General features: G+C 56.9%; 8 protein-coding genes across 8 annotated transcripts; 4 read left to right on the forward strand and 4 right to left on the reverse strand.

Moving 5' to 3' along the window:
* Positions 1 to 2,565, forward strand: BDY17DRAFT_292983 (uncharacterized protein). The gene has a single exon (XM_033732918.1). It carries the CDS (start codon positions 49 to 51, stop codon positions 2,347 to 2,349), a length of 2,301 nt encoding a protein of 766 aa, XP_033591697.1. The 5' UTR covers positions 1 to 48; the 3' UTR covers positions 2,350 to 2,565.
* BDY17DRAFT_292985 (uncharacterized protein) lies at positions 2,566 to 8,071 on the reverse strand. The gene is made up of 2 exons (XM_033732919.1): positions 4,606 to 8,071; positions 2,566 to 4,551 (listed from the first exon to the last, which is right to left on the reverse strand). Exons 1-2 carry the CDS (start codon positions 7,761 to 7,763, stop codon positions 2,727 to 2,729), a joined length of 4,983 nt encoding a protein of 1,660 aa, XP_033591698.1. The 5' UTR covers positions 7,764 to 8,071; the 3' UTR covers positions 2,566 to 2,726.
* An 85-nt stretch (positions 8,072 to 8,156) lies between these two features.
* Positions 8,157 to 13,909, forward strand: BDY17DRAFT_97138 (uncharacterized protein). Its single transcript, XM_033738896.1, has one exon. The coding sequence runs from the start codon at positions 8,531 to 8,533 to the stop codon at positions 13,685 to 13,687; it is 5,157 nt and encodes a 1,718-aa protein (XP_033591699.1). The 5' UTR covers positions 8,157 to 8,530; the 3' UTR covers positions 13,688 to 13,909.
* On the reverse strand, positions 13,910 to 16,115 carry BDY17DRAFT_97149 (uncharacterized protein). The gene is made up of 2 exons (XM_033738897.1): positions 15,062 to 16,115; positions 13,910 to 14,999 (listed from the first exon to the last, which is right to left on the reverse strand). Exons 1-2 carry the CDS (start codon positions 15,842 to 15,844, stop codon positions 14,133 to 14,135), a joined length of 1,650 nt encoding a protein of 549 aa, XP_033591700.1. The 5' UTR covers positions 15,845 to 16,115; the 3' UTR covers positions 13,910 to 14,132.
* A 2,171-nt stretch (positions 16,116 to 18,286) lies between these two features.
* Positions 18,287 to 21,163, reverse strand: BDY17DRAFT_292988 (uncharacterized protein). The gene has a single exon (XM_033732920.1). It carries the CDS (start codon positions 21,082 to 21,084, stop codon positions 18,439 to 18,441), a length of 2,646 nt encoding a protein of 881 aa, XP_033591701.1. The 5' UTR covers positions 21,085 to 21,163; the 3' UTR covers positions 18,287 to 18,438.
* A 107-nt stretch (positions 21,164 to 21,270) lies between these two features.
* Positions 21,271 to 21,992, forward strand: BDY17DRAFT_277370 (uncharacterized protein). Its single transcript, XM_033732001.1, has 2 exons — positions 21,271 to 21,380; positions 21,436 to 21,992. The coding sequence occupies exons 1-2, from the start codon at positions 21,312 to 21,314 to the stop codon at positions 21,916 to 21,918; spliced, it is 552 nt and encodes a 183-aa protein (XP_033591702.1). The 5' UTR covers positions 21,271 to 21,311; the 3' UTR covers positions 21,919 to 21,992.
* On the reverse strand, positions 21,993 to 23,009 carry BDY17DRAFT_292991 (pyridoxine synthesis protein PDX2). The gene has a single exon (XM_033732921.1). The coding sequence runs from the start codon at positions 22,841 to 22,843 to the stop codon at positions 22,061 to 22,063; it is 783 nt and encodes a 260-aa protein (XP_033591703.1). The 5' UTR covers positions 22,844 to 23,009; the 3' UTR covers positions 21,993 to 22,060.
* A 244-nt stretch (positions 23,010 to 23,253) lies between these two features.
* BDY17DRAFT_97163 (putative oxalocrotonate tautomerase enzyme-domain-containing protein) lies at positions 23,254 to 24,162 on the forward strand. Its single transcript, XM_033738898.1, has 3 exons — positions 23,254 to 23,617; positions 23,686 to 23,847; positions 23,906 to 24,162. The coding sequence occupies exons 1-3, from the start codon at positions 23,504 to 23,506 to the stop codon at positions 24,065 to 24,067; spliced, it is 438 nt and encodes a 145-aa protein (XP_033591704.1). The 5' UTR covers positions 23,254 to 23,503; the 3' UTR covers positions 24,068 to 24,162.
* Positions 24,163 to 25,113: the final 951 nt, after the last annotated feature.

Raw genomic sequence — 25,113 nt, forward strand, 5'->3', positions numbered from 1 at the left:
CCATCCACGCCAACACGACAATATCCCGACCACAATTCAATCCTTTGTATGCGGCCTGTGCGTCGCGCATTCACGTCTAGTGCTCGACCGCTTCACGCCCTCCGCCCGTGGCTGTGCAGAAACTTCACCAAACGGCGAGTTCTGAGTCACGAGACAGTCACGCCCAGCGCAACACGAAACTATATAAGTCGACTGCGCATCTCTCCTTTCCAATCCTCACAGTACGCAACAATGGCGCTCGCAAACGGTGCAGCGTCCGACATGGAGCAAATCACCTCACACCTACAGACACTCGGCATCTCCAGCATACCCACCTTCCCCGGCGTCCAGCTCTACCCCCAGCATAACCCCGTCGATGTATACCGCGCCGTCATCATCCAACAGCTCCAGACCATCACCGGCGCCGAACCCGAAATCATCAACAACGCCGTGCAATGGACGCAAGATCTCAAGCACGGTGATCTGGTCTTGCCCGTTCCCGCCTTGCGCCTGAAGGGCAAGAAACCCGACGAACTGGCCAAGGAGATCTCGGAGAAGTTCAGCAGTCCTCTCATCCAGAAGCCCACTGCCGAGAAGACATATGTCCGATTCTTCTTCGAGCCGAAGTCGTATGCCAAGCTCGTGCTGCCCACCATTCTCAAGCAGAAGGGCGATTACGGCTTCAATCCCAACCTGGGCCTGGAAGATCCGAAGGATCCGTCAAGTCGGAAGAAGAAGGTGATTGTGGAGTACTCAAGTCCGAACATCGCAAAGGAGTTCCACACTGGCCATTTGAGGAGTACCATCATCGGCGGCTTCCTGATCAAGCTGTACTCGCGCGCAGGTTGGGACACGCTCTCGATGAACTACCTCGGCGACTGGGGCAAGCAGTACGGCGTGCTGGCGCAGGGCTTCGAGAAGTACGGGAGTGAGGAGGAGCTGCAGAAGGAGCCCGTCAAGCATCTCAACGAAGTCTACGTCAAAATCAACCAGGACAACTCCGCCGAGCTCAAGCCGCTGAACGCGCTCAAAGACAGGCAAAAGGAATTGGAGAAGCTGAAGATGCCGAAGAAACCGGTGAAGCCGGCCAAGGGAAAGCCTGCGGAGCCTGTGGAGCCAGTCGTGCAGGAGGAGTTCACCGAGGCGCACGAGAAGGAACTGGCCGAGCTTCCGGCAAAGATGGAGAAGGTCGAGCAGGAGCTGGCTGCGATACCCAGTATCGATGAGAAGGCCCGTCAGTTCTTCGCCCGGATGTACAACGGCGACAAGGAGGCGCTGCAGAACTGGCAGAGGTTCAGGGACTTGTCGATCGATGCCTACATCAAAATGTACGCTCGTCTGAACATCGAGTTTGACGAGTATGGTGGAGAGTCGACAGTCAAGGAAGCGAATATGGAGCAAGCGGTGGTGGTGTTGGAGAAGAAGGGCATCAGCGAGGATAGCAAGGGCGCCATCATCGTGGACCTCTCCAAGCACGGCGCGCCAACACTCGGCAAGACACTGGTCAAGAAGAGGGACGGCACCTCACTCTACCTCACCCGAGACATCGCCGGCAACTTTGAGCGCTACGAGAAGCACAAATTCGACAAGATGATCTACGTCGTCGCCTCGCAACAAGACGTGCACATGGCGCAGTTCTTCAAAATCCTCGAGCTCATGGGCGAACCGTACGCCGAAATCGTCGCCAGATGCGAGCACATCACCTTCGGCATGGTGAAGGATCCCAAGGGCCAGACGATGAGCACGCGAAAGGGCACCGTCGTCTCGCTCGCCGACTCCCTCGACCACGCCAAGGAATTCATGCACGACGTGATGCGCAAAAACGACGACAAGTACAAGCAAGTCGCCGACCCGGAGTCCACGGCCGACATCCTCGCCATCAGCGCCATCATGGTGCAGGACTACAGCGGGAAGCGCATCAACAACTACAACTTCGACCTGGAGAAGATGACGTCCTTTGAAGGCGACACCGGCCCCTACCTGCAATACTCGCACGCGCGCGTCTGCTCCATGGAGCGCAAAAACCCCGTCCCCTTCGAGCAACTCCTCGCCGCAGACCTCAGCCTCATCATGTCGAAAGAAGGCATCGAGCTCGTTCGCACGCTCGCCCAGTGGCCCGACGTCTTCCTTAACACGTACAAGACCCGCGAGCCCGTCACCGTGCTCTCGTACCTGTTCAAGATGACGCACGTGCTGTCGACGTGCTACGAGGCGAAAGACGCGAGCAATCACAACGCGAAGACGATGAGCGTCATGTTTGCCGAGACGCCGGAGAAGAAGGCGGCGCTCATGGCGTTGTATGATTGCTCGAGGCAGGTGTTGGGGAATGGGATGCGGCTGCTCGGGTTGACGCCTGTGGAGAGGATGTAGATCCCGGTGGATGGGAGAGTCGCTTTTGCATGATCCAGGGCGTTTCGATTGGGTGATCGCCTGATCTGTATCTTAGATGCTGCCAGTTAGCTAGAGAAGTGCTGAATGATTCACACCGCAAACGCTCGTCGCGCATACATTAGTCTGCATGTCGTAGTCAGCCAGATTCACCTGCTGAGGAGAGGAGAGGGCAAAAGGCGTAGAGGATAATGATGTAATTACAACTGCCATGCTACATACATACTTCGAACAACAAACGCATAAGCGCCGGGTATATCTTCTGAAGAACAAGACAAGCCAGACTAACTCAATCTCACCCGCCGCCGCATGCAATGTACAAAATCAATCATCCCAATCCCTCTCTTCTGCTCACACCCCTACAACTCATCCCTCACGCTCTCCGTAACCACACTCGCAACACTGCTAACACTGCTCGCCGCCGCTTCCACAGCCTCCGAAGCCACCGAAACAGCCTCACCAGCCGACTTGCCCGCCTCCGCGCCAAAAGCTACAATCCTGCTCTGCGCACTAGCCACAGCAGCCGAAATCTGCGCCTGCACGCTCTCGACGTAGCCCGCCTCTTCGCCGTAAAAGGCACTGCTGAGCGCGGCCGAAGCGGCGCTAGCCTGCTCCGCCGCAGCAGAGGTGATGGAAGAGTACACGCTCGCGGCGCTGTGCTGGGCAGCTTGCAGAGTGGCTGTGGGGGCGCCGTAGATGGCTGAGGACAGGGCTGCGGAGGCGGAGGACGCGATGGCTGCCATGCTGCTTTGCGCTGCTTCGGCGTACGCTGTTTGCGAGCCGTAGATGGCGCTGCTGACGTGCGAGGCGGCGCCGCTGTAGGCGCTTGCGGCTGCTTCGGTTGCTTGGGCGACGGGGCCTTTGCTTGTGCCGTACACTTGGGCGCTGGCGGCTTCGACGGCGGAGTTGAGTTGGGAGTTCACCTGGTCGAGGAGGTTGTCGAGAGTTGCTGGGGGGGTGAAGACGGCGGAGACGACGGAGGATGCGGAGGCGTAGGCTTCGCTGGCTAGGCTGGAGGCAGAGGATACCATTGCTGGAGCTCCGGTGGAGTATGCGGAGGATAGGCGGGACATGACGCTGGCGGTGAAGTCGGGCTCTTTGCCGACGACCAGTTCAGAGAAGAGAGCTTGGACTGCGGCGTACTGGTCCGCAGCGGCTTTGGTCGCTGATGCCGCGTATTCGCTGGCTTGACTCACCACAACGTCGGTGAAGGGCGGCGGGGCTCCGTAGACGTTCTGACTTGCGCGCGAGATCAGAGCCTCCCAGTTCTCCGACGCTCGGGATGCCATCGCCTCGTATGCTGGCGTTTCGCTGCCGTAGATGGCAGAGCTAGCCGCGGAGCCTATCGACTCGGCGACACCAGTCGTGCCATACATGGCCGCGCTTGCTTGAGAAGAGGCTGCAACTAGGCGGGACGAGGCGGCATCGACTGCCGCAGAGTACTGTGAAGAGACTTCATCAAGCACGCTCTGAGCCTGTGACTTCTTCGTAGCACCGACGGCAGAGCTGGCCGAGTCGAGAAGCTCATTCATGCTAGACGATGCCGCGGCAACTGCAGCGCTGTAGGTACTCTGTGCAGCAGCCATGTAGCCAGCAAAACCAGCCGTAGGCGTTGCGCCAACTGCGCTTGAAGCCGCATCCGTAAAGGATGAGTACCGATCGTATGCGACACCAATTCCTTCGTAGTAAGCCCGCTGCGCGGACGCCAGATAGGCCTGGTGCGCAGGCGTCGGCTCCACGCCCACGGCGACCTTCGCATTCGAGTATTGCGACGAAGCAGAAGCAAGAGCTTCGGACAACCGCACCGATGCGATCGACGAGATACTCTCGTATGCGCCTTGAGTCTTGAACAAGCCTGTAGGGGTGGGCACAGCCGCTAGAATATCCTGCAGTCTCGAATCTGCACCGGCAATAGCGTCCGAGTAGGCCGACTCGACAGACGAGAACATCTGCTTGTGAATCGGTTTGGGCGTGCCGGAGATCTGAATTGAGATACTGGACTTGGCGGCATCGAATTGGACGGATGCTTGACTCAGCGCTGCGCTGTAGTGAGAGCTGGCAGCGGCCTGCAGGTATTGAGCGCCATCCTTTGCCGCAGATGTGGCGCTTGTGATGACGGAGCTCGCATATTGAACGGCGATAGTGGCGGTGGGAACAGGCCGGCCGTAGATGGCGTACGATGCACTGCAAATCGTTAGCACGGGTGGTGTAGGACAGGTCTGAGCAGGTTAGACGTACGCAGTGACAGCACTCAAGTATTGCTCTCTTGCAGCGTCTGCTCCTTTCTCCACCGCGCCTTTCTCCGGTCCGAAGAGGACAGAGCTTGCAGCCGCGATAGCACTCTCGTATTGTTCGCTCGCCACACTCGTGAGACTTTCCACCGTTCCCTGCGTAGCCGTAGCCGCACTCAAAGCATCCTCGACCGCCTGCGTGATCGCAGCAGCTTTATCACCGAGAATGGATTGAATCCGGGAGCTATAGCTGGCCGTGTCATCCACGACGTCGTCCAAGATGGGCTCTCGCGCTTCAACGAGGACCTGGGCATAGGCGCCGGCGAACACTTTGCTGGAAGCCTTTGCGGCGGCAGAAGAAGCAGAGCTGGCGATTGATGTGGCCGTATCAGACGCATCTGAGCTGGCGGAAGAGAAGCTAGAGGAAAGCTCGTCTGCCGGGCTGGAGGCGCTGCTAGAAGCTTGAGAAGCCACAGATTCCACACTCTTAGTCACGCTATCCTCTCCAAGGGCAGCGGACGACAACGAGGACGCCAGACTTTCCACGGTTCCGGTTTCGGATCCGACGACGGCTTCAGACGCTTTTGAAGCAGCATCGGTAAAGGTATCGGACAGGCCGGATTCAGAGCCATGGACCGCTTCTGAGGCAGCAGAAACGACGCTTGCGGCTGATGACTTGACCTCACTCGCAGCGCTTTCGACGACCGGAGTCTCATGGCCTGCCACCGCCTCAGAAGCTTGGCTGGCAACGCTTTTAGCGGACTTCTTGCCCTGGCTTGCAGCACTTCCAACTGCAGGAGTATCAGAGCCCACCACAGCCGCAGAAGCTTGACTCGCGACACTTTGAGCAGACTTCTTGACCTGACTGGCAGCGCTCTCGGCTGCAGGAGTGTCACGGCCGACCACTGTCTCAGAAGCCTGGCTGGCCACGCTTTGAGCAGACTTCTTGATCTGGCTGGCGGCGCTTTCAACTGCAGGAGTGTCACGCCCGATCACTGCCTCCGAAGCTTGGCTGGCTACGTTTTGAGCTGATTGTTTGACCTGGCTCGCGGCACTCTCGACAGAGGGAGTTTCACGGCCAATGACCGCCTCGGATGCTTGGCTGGCGACGCTTTGGGCGGATTGTTTGATCTGGCTGGCGGCGCTCTCGACAGACGGAGTCTCGCGGCCCATGACTGCCTCAGACGCTTGACTCGCAACGCTTTGAGCGGACTCTTTGAATTGGCTCGCGGCACTCCCAGCAGAGGGAGTCTCGTGACCGACCACAGCCTCCGAGATCCTGCTCGTCATATCGCCTGCGACCGAAGAGGCCTTGCTAGCCAAACTTTCCACGCTCTCCGACGCAACAGACGTAGCGGACTCCACGGTGCCTTGGTCCTTTCCGACTATGGCTTCTTTGACTTCCTCCGCCTTTTGCACGACCTGCTGCCGCGCTCGCTCCGCAACAGGCGGCACATGCTTCGTCTCAAAGTCGGCCGAAGCATCACCAGCGGCGATCTTCCACCTCGCCGCTCCCTTCAGTCGGGCCAGCTCGAGCGCCGCTTCTTCGGCGACAGCCATGCCCTTGTTCTCGACATCCTCGCCGGCCTTCTTGGCGGATTTGATGCCTTCGTGATTGGCGACTACCTTCTCGACGTCGTCCCTCCAGCCCTTGGTGGCCTTCTTAAGGTCAGTGTATTTCGACCATTCTTTGTGGGGGAGGTCTTTGTCGGCGTAGCGTCGGCCAATCTCCGAGAGGCGCAGGTCGCGAATGCTGTCGATGGTCTCCAGGGTGGACTGCAACGCCTTGTCTACCAACCCGTCAATCTCGGCGTTGTAAGACTGGTGCCAAGTGCGGATCGCCTGCGCGCGAACTTTGATGGTCTTGCCGGCGGCTTGGATAGCGGTGGTCATGGCGCCGGTGGCCTTTTCCCGGTGTTCGTTCTTGACGTTTTCGGGAAAGTCGTAGACAAGAGATTGAATCTTGGATTTGAAGGTGTCAAAGGCGTTGGAGACGGTCTCCTCGAGTTGGATGACCAAGGCGTTGCCGACGTTTTCTGCCTGGCTGGAGACCTGATGGGCGGAGATGTCGGTGATGCGTTCTTTGAGGTCTTCGGCGCCCTCATGCGTAGCTCTGGCACATATGCTTTCCCAGCTCTTCAAATCTTCGCGAAATTGCTCAACGGGAGTGAGGGTAGGCTCGGGCTCGGGCTCGGGCGTGGCGAAAGAGGTGGCGGTCTCAACGGAAGACAGGATCGAGGTGGCGGAAGAGACGACGGACTCCAGGCTGGAAGTCGCTTCGGTGGCATGAGCTTCCATTTCCATGCTCTTGATTTCCGCCTCGAGTCTCTTGCCATCTTTGTACCGTCCCAAACGCTCAGTGATGCGATGTAGCTGTGGCTCCACATTCTCCCCATACAACACGCGAATCTTGGGCCACACCTGCCTCACCCACAATGTCCAGACGGTGCTGCCTGCGTATTGTGCCTGAGGGATGACGGTATTGATGGTGAAGTGTTGACCTTGCTTGTACACCTTGTGTGCGTACGGCGCGGTCTTATGGTAGATCGGGCGCAACTCCAGTTCCCAGATGTCATTGGCCGACGTGGTGACCTGGGTATAGTAGGGCTGAACCACGTTTTGCACCTTCTGCACGTGTGGGCCGAGAGTGGCGTCGTATTGCTTGCCGACTTGCCTCTTGGCCACGTCGAGTTGAGGCCGAATGGTCTTGTCCCATTGTTTCTTGCCATACCTTTGCGCGTGTGCCACTCTGGGGGCGGCATGGCGGTTATACGCGTCGAGCGCAGGGTGGTAGAGCTGCTCGTTGACTCGATCGACGTACGGCTGGGCTCGATCGACGTACGGGCCCAGGTATTGTTCGTAGTAAGGATGAATGTAAGGCTGCACAAACTCCTTCGCGTAGATGGCGGGTCGGCAGACCTGCGGACTCGTGTCGTCCAACTTGTCGGAGGTGCGAGGGCAGCGAAAGGCGAGGGTGATGATGGTATACCACACCGCCGCTTTCAAGAGCTTGTGGAACAGCCATCCGGTCGGGGTGCGCTTGCTCCGCCGCCGCGCGCGAGAGCTTCTGCTGGAGGGGGAGGTAGAGGCGGGGGCAGCGAGTTGGCCGTTCATGGTGGAGGTGGTGCTGCCGCTCTTTGGCTTGCCATTCGACTGCGCGCCCATGGCGAAGAGGAAGCGAGCAGGACGTTGGCGATGCTGGCTTGGCAGTTAATGTCGTAGCTCTCTCGCCGGAGCTTTGTCTCCACTAAAATTTCACATGAACGTTGCTGGCGAGACTCGAGAGCGTGCGGGAGAGTGTGGAGATGGTTGCACCTTCTCCAAGAAGAAAGTAGACGTAAGCTGGATATGGAAAGAGCGAGGGATACAAGGCAAGGCAGGCGCGAAGAGTACAGCAATCATCATTCAACCACCTGCATTCGTTCAACCATTCACCCATCACCCACCGCTAAACTTCAAGCTTGTTTCGCGCCGCCGCCTTTCCTCTTCCAGCATTTCACGCCCGGCGTCATGCTAAGTAAGCAGCGCCCGAACCTCTAAGAATTGCACTGTACGTGGTTCACAACCACCAAACACACCCATTTCCTTTGTCTTTCGGTGAAGCAGCATCGTGGCTGACCGGTGTTCCTACGCTCTCAAAGCAACTCGCAGCAAGCGCAAGCAGCCGCTTCCCTCCTGTGTCTTTCCAACACCTACAACTTCTCATCTCGCTCCTCTGTGGTAGCTAGCGACTCTTCGACCCCATACTACACCTGTCCCTCCCGTTCACCTACCTCCGCCAGGCCGGAACGACTCCAGCTCATCTACAGGCCTGCTCGACCCGAGTTCGCCTCCGATTCAGCCATCAATCCGTCAAATGGTCGCTCCCACCTAATCCCGGCGCCTAATCGGCGCTTAAACCGTCTCTCACCTACCTCCCCACTTCCGCGAGAATGAACGACACCGACCCAACAACGGACGGGTTTTTCAACCACTCCTCTCTCCAACGCCGCGATACTTTCTCCTCCAAAGCCGAAAGCGAAGGTGGTGGCCTTGAAAGAATGGACACGGGCTCGGAGCGAATGGACACCTGCCGCATTTGTCGCAGCGAGGGTAGTCTCGATGAGCCTCTCTTCTACCCATGCAAATGCTCTGGCAGCATCAAGTTTGTGCACCAAGACTGCCTGATGGAATGGCTCAGTCACTCCAACAAAAAGCACTGCGAGCTGTGCAAGACGCCCTTCCGCTTCACCAAACTTTACGATGCCAACATGCCCCAGCGACTGCCCTGGATGGTTTTTGTGAAGAGGGCATGCTGGCATGTCCTTCAGCTGCTGACTAAAGCGGGAAGAGGTCTGTTGGTCGCCCTGGTGTGGTTGGGAGTCATTCCATGGGTCATACGCTGGGTGTGGAGGTGGTTCTTTTGGGTCGCTGATGCTGCCTGGGCCCGGGAGGCCTTTATGAGCGTGATGCAAGCGGCGTCGATGGAAGGAGAAGGGCAGCAGCTGAGGAAGTCGGACACAACTCTCGTGACGCGGTTTGCGGATGCTGTCCAACAACTCTTCCGTCCAGAGACGCTCGCACACCACACCCAAGAAGCATTCACGTCCATCGTGTCTTCTGCGTCTGGAGACACGGGCCCGGGGAGTGTCAATCTAACAACATCCACCGCATTCGCCTGGCCACAAGCCGATCCGTCCATCCTGTCCTCCTGGACTTATCTCTCTTCCCTCACCAACAACTCACGCCTGAATCGCATCATCCTTGATGTCTTTGAAGGACAAATCATTACCTGTGTCGTCATTGCGGGCTTCATTCTCGTCTTTCTCATTCGAGAGTGGGTGGTACAGCAGCAACCTCTGCTGATCATCGACAACGTGCCCCTGAACCGGGCTCAGCTTGCAGAGCGGGTACGGGATGGCGCAGAGCGGGTGCAAGATGGTAGAGAGCGATTTCGTCGTCAACAACTTGAGCTAGAACGGGCACAGAGGATCATGTTCGAATGGGAGCGTCAACACGGCGGGTTATTTCTCGTTCCGCCAACGGAGATTGGGCCATACGCAGGGTTCCAGTCACTTCAATGGCACATGGATCACGCCACGGAGCGACTCAGATCAACAAATGACTATGACGTCTTCCAGATCGCCGCCAGAGACATAGCAAGGGATGTGGAGGCGGGTGTTGCAGCGGCTGTGGATCTCGAAGAGTTCACCGAGCGGCTGATCGCCCAACTCAATACGTACACCGAGCAAGAGAGGAGATCATGGCACACCATGCTGAGCTCCGTCATCTCCAGCGATGTCGAGCATTGGCGAGCAGACGCAAACGCGCAGCCTGAAATTGGCACCGCGCAAGCAAGCGTTTCCAATGGATTGCCCGCACAACCGCGTATACCTATGCACGACCCGTCATCTTCACCAACCGATATCAAAAGGCTGTTGCAAGATGCAGCTGCGGCCCTTAGAATTTCTGGCGTGAAAATCACGCCCCCTGACAATGCAACCAACGGCTTTCAAAGCGCAGATGCTCCAACCCATCGACCTCGGCTCGATCCTATACCGATCACAAATGCTGGGCCAGACGCCAAGATCAACATCATGCGAAACGTCAACGGGGAGATGAAGGCGCTGCCAGACTTCCGAATTGAGGAAAATATGCTTGCCAAGGATGAGGCCAAGAGGGATTTGGAGAATGAAGTCGCACGTGAGGACGCCATGAACAGAACAACGACAGCCGCTGCTATCGATGCACCCCTCCATGATCATGAGGCACTCCATGGCAACCACGACAATCCATTTCATCCTGAGGGGCCAGAGCCCGAGCAGCACCACGGCGAGAGCTTCGCTGACACGGTAGCAAGCGTCTTCCGTGAGGAATTTGGTCTTGACGAGGGCAATGAGTGGGAGAACCTGCGACCAGCGGGAGCACAACCCAATCCGGAAGTGGATCACACTGCTCCTGATCCAGAAGCACCGCAGCCGGAGCAAGCAGATCAAGCACAGCGTGGCAACTTGCACAGGCTGGCAGACTGGTTTTGGGGCGACATCCAGCTTCGTGATGTGCCAGAGCCCGTCCCGGCGCCAAACGAAGAACGTCAGCAGAATGGCGGCGAGGACGATGGCCAAGAAGCCCCGTTTGTTCCCATACTCGATCGGCGTCCCGTTGCCGCCGCCCCGCCAGCTCAGCCCGTCCACCATCATCACGATCCGGAGGTATTGGCAGCCGCACAGCAGGCAGGGCTCGATCCAGAGGCTCTGGAAGACCCGGAAGATCTTGAGGGTATTCTCGAGCTGATTGGTCTTCAAGGCCCACTCGTTGGTCTGTTCCAGACATCGGCCTTTTGTACGCTTCTGGTGGTTTGCACCATCGTGTGCGCAGTCATCCTGCCATACGTGGGCGGCAAGCTTGTCCTCAACCTCCTCGCTAGCCCGGTCTATCTCCTCGTCAAGCTGCCTCTTCGAATTGCTAGCCACGCCGCAGACTTCATCGTTGACGTTGCGCTCGTATTCGGGGGTTGGGCAGTCATGCTCCTCGCTCTCGCCACCGACTTTTTACTCTCTGCGGTGGAAGCATGGCTTCCTTTGCTTGCAGATCAGTCATTTACCCAGAAGACCATCGACTTTGCTACCAACACTGCAACACAAGCGGGCTCAAGGCTTGCCTCTCTGTTCGCTGAAAGCCCCGTTCTAGCGGAAGAACCAGCAATGGAAGTTTTGGCCACGAGCTGGGCGCTGCTCGCCAGTTCGGTTCATGCTCATGCTTCGCTCAATACCATCAAGGACGAAGTCAACGGTGTGCTTGCTGGAATGAGTATGGCAGTGACGTGGACAGTTGAGACCATTTCAACAGGATCCGTGCTCGCCGCGCTCCAACAGGCTCTTCTGACAGCCTTCAACATGCCTGCGCTTCGAACTGCTCTGGTTGCCTTGATCGATCTTATGAGAGAAGTCTCACAGCCACTTATCGAGAACGTCCGCAGTTTGCTCGGTGGTGAAGTAACGGTGACAACTCGCAAGATCATGCTGGAGCCAACGCTGGTATACTGGAATTCTACCGACCGAGCGTACGCAATACTCGCAGGATACGCCGCACTTGCTGCCCTGGCCACCATCTATGTTGCAGTCGACACACCCATCACGAGATCCGAGTCTGGCAAGAGGACAGAAAAGATGATTCGTGATAGCCTGCGTCAAGCAGGCGGAGTGTTCAAGGTCATCCTGATCATCAGCATCGAGATGCTAGTCTTCCCACTCTACTGCGGCTTGCTGCTCGATATCGCTTTTCTGCCACTGTTCCAGAAGGCCACAGTCGCCAGTCGCTGGGCCTTTGCCGGACGGAGCCCCTACACCTTCTGCTTCGTGCATTGGTTCGTTGGCACATGCTACATGTTCCACTTTGCCCTGTTCGTGGGCATGTGTCGGAAGATCCTCCGCAAAGGTGTGCTTTGGTTTATTCGCGACCCCGATGATCCGACCTTCCATCCCGTTCGAGACGTGCTGGAGAGGAACGTGGCGACGCAGCTGCGCAAAATAGCCTTTAGCGCGCTGGTGTACGGTGGCCTGGTCATCCTGTGTCTCGGCGGTGTCATTTGGACCATTGGCAAAGCCTGCCGTGACATCTTCCCCATCTACTGGATTTCGACCGAGCCGATTCTGGAGTTCCCGTTGGATTTGTTCCTTTACAACTTCATCACACCTCTCATCATCCGGCTATTCAAGCCTTCCGACGCTGTCAATACAATGTATGCGTGGTGGCTAAGGCGATGCGCACGTGTGCTTCGACTGTCCCATTTCTTGTTCGATGATCGAAGGAAGGACGAAGAAGGCCATCTCGCTCAAGGCTCATGGACCCGCGTCCTTCCCATGCAGAGCGGGTCCAGCACGATCGACGGCTCAGGGGATGACTACCTCTCCGACTCTTTCCAGCGTGACGGCAAATACGTGCTGACGCCCTGCAACGATCAGTACCGTCCGCCGAAATACGGCGAGGCCTTCTTACACGTGGACGAGGACGATGCCTACATTTGCGATAAGGATGGCAAGAAGAATGAGCATTTTGCCAAGGTCTACATCCCGCCGTGGTTCCGCGTGAGGATTACGCTCTTCATGGTCTGCTTGTGGCTATTCTCCGCCGTGATTGGGCTCTGCGTCACCCTCGTCCCACTCGTATTTGGCCGACATGTCTTTACAACTATTATGCCGGATGGAGTCAAGGTCAACGACATCTACGCCTACTCGCTCGGAGCGTATGTCCTGGGTGGTGGCTTGTTTGCGCTCTTGAAGGGACGACAGGTACTGTTGAGCCACATGCGGCAGGCGAAAGTCGACCTGTACGCGTGCATCGGGCCTCTGCAGCGCTTCACCATCCGCGTGCTAAAGTGTTGCTACGTCTACGGCTTCATCGGCGTCGTCCTTCCGTGCATCTTCGCGCTCGTGCTGCAGTTCTACTTCATCCTCCCCTTACACACCGCCTTCGTCTCCACCAGCACAACCGCACAAGAGCCCGCAACCCAAACATCAACAAACAGCACCTCCACCCTCACCGACCAAACGACCAACTCAACAGCCAACGCAGCCTGGGCCCCAACCAACCTCCCCCTCCCCTCTCTCGCCGAACACTCCATCCACATTCTCCAAGACTACGCCCTTGGCCTCCTCTACGTCCGCATCGCCAGCAGACTCGTGATCGCCTCCCCGGCCTCCAAAGCAGCAGAAGCTTTCCGCCGCATCACTGCAGCAGGCTACACGAACCCCAACTTCCGCCTCGCGACGCGCTTCTTCGTCCTCCCCGTTTGCCTCTTATCCGCGCTTCTCCTCCTCCTCCCGCCTCTCATAACCAGCATAGGCCTCACAGCCACCCGCACCCTCGCGCCGAAAATACAACTAAGCGCAGAGCTCGTGACAAAGGCGTACCGCTACTCCTACCCGCTTGCGTCTACGTGCGGCGTGCTGGCTCTCACGGCCGCGGAGCTGGGCAGGGCGACGAGCCGCTGGCGGGCGCGCATTCGCGACGAGGTGTACCTTGTTGGCGAGCGGTTGCATAACTTTGGGGAGAAGAAGCCGCCGGCGGGGAGTCGGAGTGTGGTGCGAAAGGAGAGGGTGAGTTTTTAGCGTTGTGATGGGTGGTGGTGCTTGCTTTTGGTTGGGTTGTTTGTATGTTTAGCGGTTATTGGAGAGAAGGCTAGATGTATCACAACTTCACTTTGTGTAAGACTTGGCCTGCCAGATTACGCGTTGCTTGTTGCATTCTGTCGGATACAGGAAGTGCAGCATTTCAATTCGCGATATTGTGTCGTATGACAGCTCATTGAGCGGGCCCTGCTATGACCAACATTTTGCAGCAGAATGAGAATAGGTGTGAAACCTACATGTACGACTCAGTATTTGTAAGAGGCCAACACTATAGTCGCGAATCGAGTGAACATCGAAAACCATCAGTCTTCCTAGGAGGCTAACAGTACGGCCGCGAATCGTGTCCGAGTAGGTCGTCACCGAACAATCTGTTGCTGGTGTAGCATACCATATGAACCTAGGTAATCATCCATCCCATTCAAGTCTACTTGCCTCCCTTGCTTGAAGGTGTGGTGGTCTTTGCTGCAGAACCCCCAATAGCCCCTGCTGGAGCTGTCGCTACTGGTTGGGAAGCAGGGGCAGACGAAGCCGGGGCAGTCGAAGTCGTATTGGAAGGCGTCGAACCCGGCATTGACGATGCGGGCTTCACTGCGGCTGGCTTTGTCAGAGCCGTGCTCGCTGGCGCCTGACTCGATGGTGGCGTTGGCTGCTTCGCGGTAGTAGCGATATTGGCAGCCCCTGAACCCGCTGAGGGCGGAGCTGGCGTTGAGCTCTTCGTCGCCACTGGTGTCGGCGTTACCGACTTGGATGCCGCGGACCCTTGAACCGCTGGCTGTTTTATTGTCGTCGGTTGAGTGCCCGTTCTCGCCGTTGAAGTTGCGCTCGAAGCTGGTGTGGCGTCCTTTGACGCTCTTAAATCGCCGAGAAGCTCATCCAATTCTGCTGCCGCTTTCTCACGCGCGACTCGCTGGCGCTTGGCTGCTTGTTTGAGCGACTGGCGATCGAATTCTAGATCCTTGGCTTCCATCTCGGCGACCGTCGTAGGGCCATCCGTGATCCTCCCTTCAGCAGATTCTTCGTAGTAGTAAGGAATCGGCTTGCCCTCGACGTCAAAGGCGTAGCCGGTGTACGGCTCAACGCCGTTGTAAAGCTTCCACTTCGTGTGCTGCGCGTAGAAAGAGCCGTTGGGTGTAAGAGGACGTATCTTTCGCTCTTTTTTCACTTCCAAGAGCGGTCCTTTCACGGGCTGGGGATCTGGTATATCTGGGGTGGGCGGAACGGCCTGTGGTCCGAACCATGGCTCATCCTCGGTCTCTACACCTTGTAGGTCGCAGGAAAAAACCACTTTCCCCTAAGCATTGCACCTTGTCAGCATGTTTCTTGCTGTATCGATCAAGGGGTACCGCGCAGTACATTCGAGTTCTTGTCAACACCCAGATCTTGAGACTCGAAATTGAGCTTCTTCTTCACTTCAACGGACTCTGCGACGTTCTTGTCACGGAAAGTAACAAGCATTCTTGCATCCTCAAGACAAGCCTTTCCTTGATACCCTGGGGCCAGCTGCAGCCGAACGATCATTAGTTCCCAAGTGGCGATTCCGGCATTTGCTAGAGTGTTCAGATCTATATCGCCTACCAACACTCCGTCAGCATCGGCGGTCAGTCCACGGGCTCGGAACGGCGAAAGTTGCACAGTATTGTTGAACACCCGAGTCCAGCGGAACTTGGCCCGATATGCGTAATCCTGACCAGATTCTGCAATCTCTTGATCCTTCTGGAGAGTAACGTCGCCAACTCCCCAATGCAGGTAAGGGCTGTGTTGTTTCTTTAGCACCGGAACCACGAGCACAGGCTTGATGATTTCGAGACCGCACAGCTTCAGTGTCATTTCCATTCGGAGCGTAATCGCGCGATCCGCACTTTCTGTATACCAGGCTTGTGTGTCCAAGACAAGCGGGTTAATAAAGTCTGCTCGATTGAAGGTCTGCCAAGTTTCCCAGACAGGACTGTACTCGCTGTAGCGGCGCAGGTAGACTTGTCGCCGTGTCTCGTCAAACGTCAGATTTTTGTAGGACGTGATGAATTGCGCGTCCAGCATCCTCGAGGGTGCCTTTGCATTAGGGACTGCCTTTGCATCGGGAACTGCCTTTGAATCGGGGACTGCCTTTGCATCCGGCACGGGTTTTGCATCCGACATCGTTCCATCTGCAATGCGGGCCCTCACCTTTTTCGCGATCCACGCTCGTGCCTGTGTCAGCAGCGGCTGTCCTGAAGTGTCGGATCCTTCGGCGCTCAGCCCCCAATTATCCCTACGACCAGAGCGAACGACTCCAATGACCTTAGAAACGACATCGACTTTAGTCTTCGCCGCACCCTCGACCTTATAACTCCTCTCAAAGACCGGGCCTCCGGAATTAGCTTCCACGCACAAGTTAGTGTACAGCTTGCAGCGTCACGTGGAGTGTCCTGAGGTGACTCACCAGCAAGAGTGTCTAGATCGCAGGTGAACGTTGCATTGAAGCCATCGACCGGTCTCAAGATTCGCGGAGATGACAGCGCTTTGCCGTGAGCCGAGATCTTTAGAGGGAGGCCGTGCGGATGGCCAAGGAGAAAGTACTCTGGGGACGGGAGCGCATCTTTACTCGCCGGTAGCGGCGTTGTCGTGGGACGCGATGCCGGCGCGGGCTGCGCTGTCGTCCCTGATGAGGGCGCGTCTTTGTCCACATCTTGCAACCCGAGCCGCTGCACTGCTTTTGAGCGCGCTTCTTCGTCCATTGGTTGCCATCCGGGCCGCTCGATCGTCCTGGATGGCGCATCATTGCTCACAAGCAGCGGCAGCGGAAGACTCGCCCAGTCCGGAGCAGGTGTGGTGTTTGCTAAGGATGTCTGTTCACTCTGCCCTGCGGGATTCCCCTGGCGGAACGCGAAATGAGGACCAAGGCGTAAGAGGCTTAAATCGTAAAGCCTTGGAGGCTTCAGCTTTACCCAAGGATTGTTCTTCTCTGCAAACCAACCCCCCTCAGTTTTCTCCTCGTCGTCAGAGGCTGCCACGCCGCGATGAAGTAGAATACTACTACATGTCAGCCACTGCTTAGTCTGGGGATCTGGCCATGCATACCGGTCAATGGTAAAGACCTTATCAAACTTGTATTTCCATCCAGTGCCTTGATCATTCCGCTCCGCCCTGAGGTTGAACACGGCGACAAGCTCATCCAAATCAAAGTCGGCATCAAACATGTGAATAGCATGGCCAGCAGTCGCAACGATGCCTGGCGCAACCATGAAACCCGTTGCGGTGCCAAAGGAAGGTTGACTCGAGAATTTGGTTTCGAAGCGGTGCTGACCCGGATTGGGCCAAGGCATTTGCAAGAGTTCCTTCTCGTCGTCTGCCCGCTCGTTACTCGAAGAGAATTCTGCGAGGAGCTTATCAATCTTTTTGCGGGTCTCCTGTTTGATAGTATCCCAAATATATGTGTTATAGTCAAGCCTCGCGGGAAAGAGATCAATACCATCTGGCCCTTCGGCAGAGATCGGTCCACCAACGTATTTACGCTGTCTTGAATTGCGTAGCTGGCTTAAGGAAGTCAAGGTGCAGACACTCTCGCACAGTGGCCTAGAACGAGTCAGCTGAACGTGATCCACATTGAGATTTGAGGCCGTCTTACTGAAGATCCAAAGTAGGATCCCAGTACTCCTTGACGTCAAATCGATTTTGATCCGCGTCAAGCGGCACTTCGCTCAACCCTGTCATGTACGCGTGGCGTGTCACAAGAGCCATGTCGAAAGGAGGTTACTGCTCGTCTGGTGAAGTGAGATGAATGTGCTAGGGTCGTAAGCGTCACGATATCTCGGTCGCCTGCTGAAATGATTCGGTCTTCGACGGCAGATCACGACGGAGTATATGTGCAAGAACCTAGGTGAGGAGATGGGCTGAGAGACTGCGAACGCCAGGCGAGCAACTGAGAGGGCTGCATTGGTGCAGCCATAGCAACGTGCATGCTGCAGCATCGCCTGACACGGGGCACCTTTCGATGCAGCTCTCTCAACCTTACGAGCTAAAGGCAATGAATGTCAGCCACCGAGTATGCACTCGGACCAAAGAAGAGTATGCCGATTGGATAGTACCGTCCTAGAACTCGCCAGGTTGTCGAGATCGATGCACCCGTGACCACTTCGAACTACCTCACGAATGCTTTACGCCACGAGTGAGGGGTACGAACTACACTCACTCTGCAGGACGTGCTAAGAGTTACATATGTAGCATGCACCCTCTTATCACGCGACATGGATTGTAGGGTGCTCTACGCCACGAAGTGAGGGGTTGCATCACGCCACCCTATCGCAGTAGGAACAATGCAATTGTGGAGGCGCGAAGATGTAGCAAGACAAACTGCCCTGGGGACATGAGCTTGCGTATGCAATGCAATGCAAAGAGGCATCACACCGTTCCCGCCGGCGCCGGTTCAGAAACGAGGTGGTGTCAAAGAAGGTTGGCATTGAACATCGAACATGGAGGTGAAGTTAGGCCTGCCCTCGCCAGCTTATGTAATAACAAGCAAGAACATGAATGCATGTAAAGGATGGCAGCAACCAGGACTTGGGATGGAGGGAAGGAACGCATTGCAATCAGGAAATCAGCTTCATGATGCAGCGTTGTTCCGCGGAGGTAATGGAGAGCTCGTATTCGACGTTCCAGCGCAGCACCGCGCAGTAAGTATCTGCTACCCCAATGATCGGCACGAAGAGCTCATCATCCAGTTCGCACTCAAGCCAAAGCGCGCGCATCTAGCCCTACGCGCCACCCTGCAATCTCTTCAACCGCTCCATCACACCCTCCACCAAAGCCGTCTCCGTCTCCAACAAAGCCATGACCTGCGCCAGTTTCTGCTTCCTATATCCGCCGCCAACAGCCACGGGCCCTTGAGTAGTAGAAGCAACAGCGCCAGCAGAAGCGTCTTCGTCTCCCTTGCCCTCCGTCGTTTCTTCCACTTGCTGAACAAGCCTGTGCTGCAAAGATTGTACGGCGGCGAAGCGGGACGCCAAAGCAGTACCGCCGCTCTTCGTCGACTGCTGAGTAGCATCATTCCCGTCATCGTCGGTGTGCGTAGCCCGTTCCGCAGAAGGTAAAACGCTCGCCTGCAGCCTGTCCACCTCTTCCACGAAAGCGCGCTCTTTGGCGCTCAACTGCGCACCACCTAGCAACGCCATCTTCTTCCTCAACGTCTCGACACGGCGATTAAGCTCCACAGTCTTGCGATCGCTCCTCTCCATCCGCTCATCAATCTTCTCCCTTCCAGAATGCTCCTGCTCGCCTTCCTCTCCACCATCCTCGCCAGTAACAGCGTCGACCTGCTGCGCGATTTCCGCCACTTTTCGCACCTGCTCCACTAGCTCGGCGCGCATCCTCTCACACCGCCGGAAGAGGTCCGCGGCTGCCATACCCAGCCGATGCGTCTCGGCGCTCATAACGCGGTGGGCTTCGGTGAGTAGTTGCAGCGCGGCGGGGCTGAAGCGGATGGGGCCGTTGATGGGCGTGTGGCCGAGGAGGCGCTTTTCGTGCGCAGTTTTGAGCAGTTTCGGGAGGGCGGAGGGTTGGGTGAATTCTGGGGCGGGGCGGTAGGGGGCGCGGGGTGGCGGAGATGGGAGAAGGCCTGCGGGCAGGACAGGGGTGTCTGGGGCGTAGGGGTCGGCGGTCTGGGGGTTGAGGTCGAGGATTGTGGCGTAGGGAGTGTCGTTTGTCGATGTTAGGAGGAGGCAACCGAAGCCTGGCTCTTCGATTGCTATTGCGGCGTTGATGTCTTTGTGATCGGTGTCTTCAACTGCAGGCGCTTCGACAATTTGTTCTACTGCTGTGTGGGCGGAGTCGAGGACGATGTTTAGCCTGAAGCCGGCTCCGCTGTCTGAGGGATTGGCGAGTTCGTCTTCGAGCATCGTGATCCAGGGCTGGAGTGATATGCTACAGACGCCCGTGGAGTGGGTGACGAAAAACTCGTAGCGGCTGGTAGGGGACGCGGTGAAGATCGGCCAGCCGTCGTCCTCGTCTTCAGTCTGCGCGAGGTCGACGCTCTCGAAGAGCAGCAATTCCTTCCAGTCATCCGTGTCGTCGAAGGTGATGGCCCGCGAGCGCTTACTCGGCAGCCACTCCGCTTCCACACCGTTGACGTCCAAACAGACATGCACTTCGTTGGTGGTGGTAGCTAAACAGATGATGCTGACACTGAGGCCATCATCGTCGTCGAGATTCTCGTTGTCTTCGTCATATAAAGCCTCGTCATCGATCTTGGGTGCGATAACGTGGATATCCGTGATCTCGCCGAAATCAGGCTCCGGCGAAATTTGAAACGGGCCTTGCAGCTTGGGCACAGCACTGAGCTGCTTTGGTCGGGAGTATACCTCGATGGTATCAAACTCATCCGCGCCGGGTAGGAGACGGGGGTCTTGCGAGTCCACCTCCGCAAGCCATTTGGACTGTTGGTCGACATTTCTTCGCTCAGCCTCCGTGGCTTCGGCATCGCGACGGATAGCCTTTGCCTTCTCAATGACGCTCGTGCTCAACGTGGGCAACATAGTCGCCGGCGCTCTCCAAGTCGAAGGCAGCAGCGGACACAGCGCGTAGACATCTCCTTCCGTCATAGCGACCCAGAGCGTCATACTAGCCCAGCCATGTTCATCTTCACCGCCCCGGCCACCGAAGCAAGCCGCCGCGACTTGCATCTCCACATCGTCAGGGGAGAAGCCTTTGTTCGTGCCGTACTTGCTCGTGCTCAAATCCGCTTGGGTAGACGTGGCATTGGCCAGTTTCTTCAGGTCCACGGCCAAGGAAGGCTCATTGAAAGATGATCGGTTATCGCCGTCCAGTTCCCACAGGCGCACACACGCGTCGTGCGTTATCGTGACAAGACAATCTCCCGATGGAGAAAGCGGATGCCACAGCGCAGATACCAGTGGCGCTTGTTCCAACACGTGCGCCGTCGGTCCAATTTGGAAAGTCTTCAGACGCAGAGGGGAGGTCTCGTGAGGGCGAAGGAGCGAGGTTGCTGGTAGAATGGCGACGTGGCACGTGTGGGAGGTGAGGATTGCCAGATAGGTGCCGCTCGGAGAAACAGTCAAGTGCGTGATGGGCCGGGAGATGTTTGTCTTGAGCACTCTGTACGCCTTCTGCGCCGACGAACCCTCCGCCGGTTCAAATGTCCCCTTATGCCCTCTCTCCGCTTCCTCTCCCGCATCTCTTAACAACCCCAATTCACTCCAACGCACCTCGCTGCCCACCGCCACGAACACCTCCGTCCCCCGATGTGCAAGTTTGCGGGAAGAAGCGCCATCAGACTTACCGGCAGAAGAGTGCTGCCCTTTCACTGAGCCATCGGGTTGAAAGAGGTTGAAGCCAGGCGCGGGCCGGGACAGGAAGGCAGGGTCGCGGGAGAGGATGTTGGGCATCTTCGCAGCCAACGAGGCGTCATCGGCGCATAGCAATAGGACTGGGAGGTGGTGTTGTTGGGCGAGAGGTCCAAGCAGTTTTCCACAAACGAATTACTTTCCACAGCCGCGTGAAGTTTGGCGCGTCAAGCTCGCTGTTGGTCCGTGCGTTGGTCTCACGACATAACTTCCTCCTTCACTTCTCGACTGCTCTTCACACTAACTTAAAAGACCGATCCCCGCCCAACATGCCTCCCTTTCGCTTGCAAAATACCGTCGACAGGCTAGACAAGCCTTCCTCGTACGCAATGAGCAAAGTATGCCGTCCCACGCCTGACTCCCGAAAGGGAACCCGAGCTAATAGATCCCCAGTACAAAAAACAAGCACGCCGCCGACACGACGACCCCAGAGACCAACAGCCCGACCGCCAACCCTCCCCGGACCTCGAAGATAAGCTGGCCGACGCGACAACGCTCTACGTCGGCAACCTCTCCTTCTACACCACGGAAGAGCAAATCCACGAGCTCTTCTCCAAATGCGGCGAGATCAAGCGGCTCGTCATGGGGCTGGACCGCTTCAACAAGACCCCCTGCGGCTTCTGCTTCGTCGAGTACTACTCGCACTCTGACGCGCTGGACTGCTTGAAGTACATTGGGGGCACGAAGTTGGATGAGCGCATTATTCGGACGGATTTGGACGAGGGGTTCGCGGAGGGGAGGCAGTATGGTCGGGGCAAGAGTGGAGGGCAGGTGAGGGATGAGTATCGTGAGGAGTTTGATCCTGGTCGTGGAGGGTTTGGGAAGAGGTATCAAGAGGAAGTGGGGTATGCGGGAGAATATGGGCAGGGGAATTGACGCGTGGGAGTGGATCGTGTGGTTTAGCGTGGAGTTGGGGAGTGCAATGGTTATCTTTGATTCCCCGCGGGGGGAGCTCTAGTTGTTGTAGGGTCTAAGTCTATCAAGTCTTTTAATGACTCTATGCAGAAGCTTCATTCCTTCATATGACTGTGGAGTTGACAACCTGCTGCAGCCACCATGCGTGGATGCGAGCATCGTCTGTGAGTTCGGGGTGGAACGCCGTACCGAAGACGTTGCCCTGCCGGACCGCAACGATATCTCCGTCCTCGCCAAGATCCTCCGCAGTGGTGCTTCTATCCCTCAGCGCCCTCGCCCGGCCGGGCAGTCTCGCCAAAATCTCCACAGGAGCCGCAGTCGCCTTTCTCGCGGGAGCAGTGACCATGTCCTCCGTATGGTCAACGGGCAAAGAGGCAGACAACACCTTCTCCACCACCGGCGCACGAATAAAGACCGAGTGAAAAGTACCCGCGTCTTCTCCCAGAAAGGGCAGATCCAAATCAGCCTCGAAAGACTCCACCTGCCTGCCGAAGTAGTTGCGATGCACGCGCACATCCAGCCCGCCGATGAGATCCTGTCCGGTGGCTTTGGTCTTGTTGGCACTCTCGGCCAGCAGAATCAGGCCCGCGCAAGTTCCCCATACTGGCTTCCGTTGCACTTTGACAAAGTCTCGCAGGGGCTCGAGGAGGCCGGTTCGCTCGGCGATGAGGGCTATGCTGGTACTCTCGCCGCCGGGAATAATGAGTGCCGCACATCTCGCGAGCTCGCCTGGCGTGCGCACCTCGACGAATTCGAATCCGATGGACTCAGCTGTGCTTCCCTGCAGTGGCGCAGAGACGGACGCTTCAGCTACGGCACGCCGCAGCAGCTGAATGTGCTCGGCGAATGCACCCTGGAGGGCAAGCACTCCGATCGCGAGGGTCATCTTCGCCACGATGCCATGCCCAGCTGGTTGCAGATCGATATATCGGACTGCTGGCGGGATCGAAGATTTCCTTTTTTTGCAGCCTTCGGTGTGGAGATCCGTTTAGCGAGTGCTATAGGTGATTTAGGAAAGAGGATTCCCGAAGCAGAAGCGCCATGAACTCATAGCGCAGGCCAAGGCAGAAGAAAAAGAGGCAAGTCCGGACGACGATCCGGGATGGCTGAGTCATCGATTTCGGGGAGCCGGGCACCAGTTCAGACATTTCATGCGAGCGACATCGAGGCTTGTGGAGGAGATGACATTGGTCAAAGGGACAAGTAGGTTTCAACTTCTCATCTTGCTATCCGCCTCTGCAGCACCCTACTCCGTGTCCTTCGTTATTGACAACTCGTCAAGCTTAGATCCTTTTACTCAACTCCGCGCCGGCCATCCTCCCGCCATGAGCCCTTCTCCAAACATACACGCCTCTCGTAGCCTTGTCAACATCAGTAACGCTTTCCTTGCTTGAGTAAAACTTACGCGCTTCCGCTTCGCCGTGATGTGTATATATATCTATGTGCCCATGAGTGTTGCTCTCACTCGTGCTGTTGTGTAAATCCCGCCCGCCAGCACAAACTTCAAACACCTGGCAGCCTGATCGGGAGAACTTGATCATCGAACATGCCGTGGAACCGGTGGTACTACCCAGCAGGGAGCCTGAGCCAGAGCGACAAAGACACCATCGCCAAAGGCATCACGGACATCTATGCGGAGCGCTACCCGCGCCATTCAACGGTGTGTATACCACACGCCCACTCCATGCCTGGACAAAGTGTACTAATACTGTGCTCTTTCACGAGCAGTTGGTCGTCTTCATCGAAATCCCCGCCGACTCCTTCTACCGCGGCGGCGAACGGACGAAAGGCTTCCACCGCATCACATTGCAGCACATGTCGGGGTCGTACAACGTCAAGGAGCTGGAGAACGACGCTCGCATGCGTTTCCGCGGCGTATGGAAGCCATTTGTACGTTCTCTCTTCCGTCGTTCTGCGCACACATCCCTAATCACCAACAACAACGCAGGTGGAAGATCGTGGGCATGCATATGAGTTGCAGATTGAGGAGATTCCGTCGCCGCAGATCTCATTCGACAACTACATCAGCCACCACATTCTGGCGGAGCCGTTGTACGAGGAGATGTGTAAGAAGGACGAGATCTTCAAGGTAAAGCTCGTCCCGGAGTGAGCAGACGCAGATGTCAAACGGCTCCGATACGTCGGAATATCGATGAACAGTCATCCGGAAGCATTCGGAGCCAGGCGGAGTTGTAAGGCGGAGTTGTACCTCTCGTATGTAGCTGCCTGCGGTGGAGTGGCTTGTTACATCAGCCGAGACTGCCGAGCCTCCTGATGCAATTTCCTGGCATCCATCGTTCATGATCGTTTCAGCTCGATTCATCACAGCCCCCGCCACTCTGTATGTCCAGCAAACATGCATGTGTGCAGTCACGAGCACGAAATGTCCCGGACGGACAGTAGGAGAAACGTCAAGCATGCAGGAACTCCTCACCCGCAGCGGCAGTGGCTTGATGGGAGAGGTTGGGCCGGAACCATGGCTCCGCTGAGTCAGGTCTAGACTGACTCCCAAATCGGAGAGGCGGGGGTGCTCATCATGCTTGTTGGCATCATTCCCGGGGGTGGATCAACCTGGCGGTGAATCATCGGGTTGCTAGGGATCAGAAGTGTAGGAGTCACAGTGATGTCGACGATACAGTACAGTACAGTACATGGCTACCTACGCGACAGGAGGAAAAACACAGCGACCAGAGCGATGATGATGATGCAAGGTGGAGCATTTGGATCGTCAGTGCGGCTCCGCTGGTGACGCCAGAGTCTCGCCGTAAAAATCAATAAAGTGTGCTGCTGGCAAATCCCCGATTCTGCATCGCGCCCGCGGCGCTCGAAGATGATTGTACGGTTACGCTCAGGCGATGACTGGTCACGAGATAATGCGCAGGAGAAGCGTTTTGTCTTGCCAGACAGGTTCGGGAGAAGCTGCGAGCTCATGCAGGCATCCTGCCAGGCTGCGCACCCTGCAGGATCCCGAGAATTGGCAGGATTGTGGGCCTGGCAGTCTCCATCATGACACCATGCGATCGGGCGGAGGAGATGACCAGTACATCGGAGAGTTGGGGCGTTTCCTGGTCGATGGACAGGTTAGTGGTTGGATCGGATGGTGAAGTTGCCGTTGTGGATCCGCAACATGTGTCCCGCACGCTGGGCTGGGAGGCC

Source organism: Neohortaea acidophila, assembly GCF_010093505.1.
Source record: "Neohortaea acidophila strain CBS 113389 unplaced genomic scaffold BDY17scaffold_3, whole genome shotgun sequence".
Taxonomy (NCBI): Eukaryota; Fungi; Ascomycota; class Dothideomycetes; order Mycosphaerellales; family Teratosphaeriaceae; genus Neohortaea; species Neohortaea acidophila.